Source organism: Cotesia typhae, unplaced genomic scaffold, assembly GCF_013202065.1.
Source record: "Cotesia typhae breed Kobodo isofemale line unplaced genomic scaffold, CoteBio_Ctyphae contig_43, whole genome shotgun sequence".
Classification (NCBI taxonomy): domain Eukaryota; kingdom Metazoa; phylum Arthropoda; class Insecta; order Hymenoptera; family Braconidae; genus Cotesia; species Cotesia typhae.
This window is the reverse complement of record NW_027423752.1, coordinates 4,478,203-4,484,636: the sequence shown is the minus strand read 5'-3', so window position 1 is coordinate 4,484,636 and position 6,434 is coordinate 4,478,203. Positions and strand designations below refer to the sequence as shown.

General features: G+C 38.0%; 1 protein-coding gene across 2 annotated transcripts; it reads right to left on the bottom strand.

The window, feature by feature from the left end:
• Positions 1–352: 352 nt before the first annotated feature.
• LOC141528234 (uncharacterized) lies at positions 353–2,361 on the bottom strand. 2 transcript variants are annotated; one of them, XM_074244174.1, is made up of 2 exons: positions 2,058–2,361; positions 353–1,875 (listed from the first exon to the last, which is right to left on the bottom strand). In XM_074244174.1, exon 2 carries the CDS (start codon positions 1,214–1,216, stop codon positions 644–646), a length of 573 nt encoding a protein of 190 aa, XP_074100275.1. In that variant the 5' UTR covers positions 1,217–1,875; positions 2,058–2,361; the 3' UTR covers positions 353–643. Both variants share the same exon structure in this region, with proteins under 2 accessions (XP_074100275.1, XP_074100276.1).
• Positions 2,362–6,434: the final 4,073 nt, after the last annotated feature.

Genomic DNA, 6,434 nt, shown 5'->3' with positions numbered 1-6,434 from the left:
AATTATTTTTATGGAATGTAGCTCCATAGGGTACACAATACAACGATGCCTCAGTTATAAAGTCTCTCAGATGATTTGCAGTGTAAGTATATTCTAACAAGTTACAATTTAAATCTCCAGAGAGAGAGAGATTGATTGATTGATTGATTAATGATTTATTCATGCCAAGGCACAGGCCAGATGGCAATATTAAATACAAAATATTTACATAAAATATAAAATATAGTTAAGTATGTATATGTAAGTACAAAAACTTAATCTAATCTAATTAGAAATATATCAAAATAAAAATAATATAATAGATAAAAATAAAAATAATGTAATTGATTCAACAATAATTTTATAATAAAGCTTTAACTACTCAATTTTTAAAGTCTTATTAAAGTTTTTGATTGCCAGTTTTTGACTTCTAACTTAATTATCTAAATTTAGCAAATAATCAAACAATTTATTTTTAAACACTTCACTACTACTCGAGTTTACAATATCTTCAGATCGATCTTCCCATTAGCGGATAAGGGTTACCACTAACTAAAGTTAAAAACTGAGTTAAGTGACCAATAACACTATTTATGTTTAAACTGAGTATATTTAATGGTGGAGCTAAGTTATTAGGAGAATTATTTGTTGAATTATCTAAGCATTAATCAAGTTTCATAAGATCAGATTCACAATTTATAACTAGTCTTTCAGAGTTCTCATCTTTCTTTGCAAAGATTTGCCCATTTCTCGCCCAAACAAACTTGTATTTAGCAGTTTTAGCCTTCTCCTTAGTTTTGAGTAAAAGTTGATGGGTTTCTGGCAGAAAAAATTCATTAACATAAATAGATCCCTTGAATGCATCATCGACTTGCGTAGGAAAAACCTTCTTTACCGGAAGATTGCCAGACTGACGCTTCTTATTGACAACAAAGTTACGAGCTTGAATCGACATCATTGAAATTATAAAAGAGTGAGAGGCAGGCCTAGTTTGATCTCGCACTTGCTTGTTTTTATTCTCAAATTTACGAGCATTTAAGATGCAGCCAGTTAGATTTGGCAAACTCAAATTCGTTAGGACAGCTGTACAGATATCATCTGGTGTTTGGTTATTCGCTACCGAATCGGGAATACCCGATATGACTAATTCGGCAGAGCTCTCTGATACCTGAGAGGAAGAAGATGCAACAGGAGTTGAATTTCCAAGGAGTAACAATTTCTCAGTTACCGCAGCCATTTCATTTTTTGTTTGATCTCTAAGATTTTCAAGATCTGAACTGAGCTTAATGATTGATGCAGCGTTTGCCTTAATATTGGCAGTTAGCCTGATTCGCAGCAATAGAGTCTTGGGACTGTTGAACTTCTAGTAACTTAGCATCTAGCTTTTCAAATCTTGCATTCGTTGAGACTTCCAGACTACAGAATCTCTCCATCATTGCTGTTAATTTTTGATCGAGAGACTTATCTGCCCAACCTACTGGTAACTGCGCCATTTTTGGAGATACAACAGGTGATACGAATGCTGAGTCAGAAGTAGGTGATAGTGGTGAAATTGGTGTCGTTGGAGACTTCAGAGATGAGACCGATAATCGACCTGCAGACACACGCTCAGATGTAGAAGATCTCGCGGATTTGAAACTTGAAACTGAAGAGGTGTTGGAGCTGGTAGATTTTAGTGAAGCAAGTCTCGTTTTTGCATCTAAATTTCCCAGGAGATAGTTGAATTGTTTTATGCAACAATCAGTAAGCGGCCTGTTTTTTACAAAATCACGTGCACAACCAGGATGAAAATGTTGTTGACAAGTGTTACAAATAACAGATGATTTGACAGGTCTCTTGCATCTAACACATGTGTCAGACACTAATGGCATAACCAGAAGATTTGAAATAAAATTTCTGTAAGGTGATCAGACAATTTAGTGCGAGGTTTCAAATTACCAATCAGAACCAAGAAAAATAACCAGTTATTTTATTGTCACTTAAACCTTCTCGATATACATAAGGTAAAGTAAAAGGTAAATGTCCAAGTAAATAACCAGTGATAAGTATTGTCACTTAAACTATCTTGTGGTACACACTGTAGATCTTATAAGTTGTTGAGTAGTAGCGATTTGATGCCCAGAAACAAGTTGATAACAATTTACCGACGGAGTAGATATCAAATTGATGATATCTTTCAAATCTGGTAAACTTCAAGTGTAAGTTGACATCAACTGACGCTAATTTGGCTAACAGCCCACTGCACACAATAACCACTGTCGACTTAACCTCTTCAATGATGAGAAATAAATATTTAATTATTTTGCAATCCACAACGAACAAATAAGTAAAATTTATATGTTAATCTGCAGATTGCAATTTGTTGCTTGCAATATTTCTGAAACCAAAATGCCCGGGGCAATTTTAAGCAGAAAAATGTTCTAAAGATAGAGTGAAAAATTTAGCGTGTTTATGTACTTACAAGAGAGAGAGAGAGAGAGAGAGAGAGAGAGAGAGAGAGAGAGAGAGAGAGAGAGAGAGAGAGAGAGAGAGAGAGAGAGAGAGAGAGAGAGAGAGAGAGAGAGAGAGAGAGAGAGAGAGAGAGAGAGAGAGAGAGAGAGAGAGAGAGAGAGAGAGAGAGAGAGAGAGAGAGAGAGAGAGAGAGAGAGAGAGAGAGAGAGAGAGAGAGAGAGAGAGAGAGAGAGAGAGAGAGAGAGAGAGAGAGAGAGAGAGAGAGAGAGAGAGAGAGAGAGAGAGAGAGAGAGAGAGAGAGAGAGAGAGAGAGAGAGAGAGAGAGAGAGAGAGAGAGAGAGAGAGAGAGAGAGAGAGAGAGAGAGAGAGAGAGAGAGAGAGAGAGAGAGAGAGAGAGAGAGAGAGAGAGAGAGAGAGAGAGAGAGAGAGAGAGAGAGAGAGAGAGAGAGAGAGAGAGAGAGAGAGAGAGAGAGAGAGAGAGAGAGAGAGAGAGAGAGAGAGAGAGAGAGAGAGAGAGAGAGAGAGAGAGAGAGAGAGAGAGAGAGAGAGAGAGAGAGAGAGAGAGAGAGAGAGAGAGAGAGAGAGAGAGAGAGAGAGAGAGAGAGAGAGAGAGAGAGAGAGAGAGAGAGAGAGAGAGAGAGAGAGAGAGAGAGAGAGAGAGAGAGAGAGAGAGAGAGAGAGAGAGAGAGAGAGAGAGAGAGAGAGAGAGAGAGAGAGAGAGAGAGAGAGAGAGAGAGAGAGAGAGAGAGAGAGAGAGAGAGAGAGAGAGAGAGAGAGAGAGAGAGAGAGAGAGAGAGAGAGAGAGAGAGAGAGAGAGAGAGAGAGAGAGAGAGAGAGAGAGAGAGAGAGAGAGAGAGAGAGAGAGAGAGAGAGAGAGAGAGAGAGAGAGAGAGAGAGAGAGAGAGAGAGAGAGAGAGAGAGAGAGAGAGAGAGAGAGAGAGAGAGAGAGAGAGAGAGAGAGAGAGAGAGAGAGAGAGAGAGAGAGAGAGAGAGAGAGAGAGAGAGAGAGAGAGAGAGAGAGAGAGAGAGAGAGAGAGAGAGAGAGAGAGAGAGAGAGAGAGAGAGAGAGAGAGAGAGAGAGAGAGAGAGAGAGAGAGAGAGAGAGAGAGAGAGAGAGAGAGAGAGAGAGAGAGAGAGAGAGAGAGAGAGAGAGAGAGAGAGAGAGAGAGAGAGAGAGAGAGAGAGAGAGAGAGAGAGAGAGAGAGAGAGAGAGAGAGAGAGAGAGAGAGAGAGAGAGAGAGAGAGAGAGAGAGAGAGAGAGAGAGAGAGAGAGAGAGAGAGAGAGAGAGAGAGAGAGAGAGAGAGAGAGAGAGAGAGAGAGAGACACACACACACACACACACACACACCGAAGCGTAAATCCGACCGCGCGACCTCCACGTGGTACGCTTTGGATAACGCTAATGCCGGCGGTAATTGTTTTCTTAAACTTTTCAAGAGAAAAAATTTCAAAAAAAATGTTTTTTTTAAATTTTTTTTTTTTTCAATTTAAGCACTTTCTGGAACAGAAATGTGGAAAAAGCTCGAAAAAACAATTTTTTTCTCATTTTTAAAAATTATGAGCTTTTCAGAGCAAAAACGTGATCCTTTAATTTTTTCAAAAATTCGATCAAGTGAAACAAAAAAACGGCTGGCTGGATTGATTTGATTCTTTGTAGGGTTTTTGTGGACATATTGAACTATAAAAGGCACACTTAACATGAGTGGTTTCCTCAATATTTTCGATCCAGCGCTTGATTTTCCAAAACCACTAAAAGCCCTTTTTTGTTGCATTTTCAAATTCATGTGACGGAAAGAAAAAATTTTTTTTCGAAAAACAATAGACAGTCGTTAAGGGGAATTCATTCAAGTTCTTGAAACCCACCTTTAACTTTCTGTGCGATCATTGGTTGCTGAGATATCGATAATCAAAGACAAAAAGATCCTTTTCCATTTGAAGACCGATATCTCAGCGAGGAGTGGACGTATCAGGGTGTTTAAAAAAGAAATTAAAGCTAAATGAACAAAGTATCCAATCCTCATGATGGTTAAGCTAAAAAAATTTTTTCCACGCCCGTAGACCAAAAAAAAAACTAAAAAAATTTTGAGAATTTTTTTGTTGCTGGTTTTTCTACGATTACTCAGAAACCGCGGAGGCTACAAAATTTTGAAGTTCTAATCCAAAAACTAGACACTTGGAGCTACAATTTCCTTTTTTTTTATTTCCTGTACGACCATTTCTCTCAAAGTTACGGCCTGTTGAAAACTACCGAAAAATTTGGAATTTTTTTTTGATCCCTTAATTTTTTCCAGTAGTGTAAATAAATAATACATAACTACGTCTAAATAAATAACTCAAAATATCAAACAGGTTATGTTATAGGAACAAAATAATCATTTAATTACCAAAATCAACTCACAAGATTACTAAAAAAAATAACAAAACTTGTAGTACAAATTTTAGGTTATTCAAACCTCAACAACTAAATCTAATGACAATAATGACTTCGTGACGTCGGTCAATGCACGCGTATCAAGGCCCGATCAAAACTGGTCCGTACAAAACAAACTCTCACGCATTCTCACTCTCGTGAGCCTCAAAATCGCGAACTAATATTCCAAAAGCTGGTTACCCACTTCCCAGGAGACTAGCCGTCACCCCTGGGCCTACACCTTTACCCCGAGAGCGGATGGAGAGTGTCCTCTCCGCTCCCACCTACACGGCTTGTGATTACCTACCGGATTTTAGACAGAGGGTCAAAAATCCGGGGAAGTCAAAATCTTGTTGAGAGTTCAAAAGGTACTTACCAGTGATCTAGACGAACCAAGGTAATGTCCCTCCAGCTGTTATTGGTAGAAGAGTATTCCCTCAATAACACTCTTTCACAAGACTCTCCTTTCCGTGCAAAATTTTTGGGCTTTATCATTTTCCCAAAAACTCACTTACAACGAACCAGAATGATCGTTTTTGCCATCTATACGGTATTTTCAAACTAGCAATTTAATTGGCAATTCCCTCATTCTATATCCATTCGTATCGTTAAATTCTGAGTTTTTGAAAATCAAATATCAACAGATTACATACAAATTCAACAGAATACGTTCCCATACTAAAATTTACTCGGGACTTACAAAATTTCGTTTATAAATATTTTTTCTTTTAAATAATAATCGTCGTTTCTTTCATTCTATATCCATTCGCCGTTTTCCCATACTAAATCCGGCCTGGGACTTAGAATAATTTCTTCTATAAATTTACAATAATTGAATTAATTTTCTTTCAATAAATTTCAACTAAAAAATATAATCACAATTAATAATCGTCGTAAACAAAATAATACTTTTATAACTAAAATAATAATTGAACTGTCTAGATATTCTACCTTGGTAACTAAACTATTAAACATTAATTGTTTTAAACAAAAACGATATTAACTAACAAAAAATAGTTTTGAATATTTATAATCCAATCTAACTTAACTAAATAATATTTTCACACATCTTTGGTAAATTATCATTATTAATAATTAGGGTAATAATACTGCACTCTTAAACAACAACTTAATAAAGAAAAACGGATTATTTACAATGTTAAGTAATAATTTCACTTGAAAATACGCCCGTTGAAGTATCAGGCGAACATAAATGACGAAGAGTAGGTAGCTGCCGTCGTTTCCCTCCTTGTCTCCCTTCTCCCGCGCCCTACTCCTCAGCTGTCTTGTACTAGCCATCGGCCCTCTCTCTCCGACTCAGTCCCTTCTTCCCTCCTTTAGACCCTTTTTCCGACATCTGGGTCACACAGAGAGCTACTGTTGTGTGAGTTATTCCTCTGTTTCATGTGGCAGGAGGTTTATTCCCCTCGATTCGTTCGACTTTCTCGTATTCCTTCGGCTCCGCTCGGTTTTCCGACTCACAGACACGCATCGCTTGCTTGTGTCCGAGGCGCGCGCGACGCCAAAGAGGGGGTAAAAAAATCGCACGATCTGGCCACACTGGCTATGACTGGCTTTCTAGTCATGATCAGT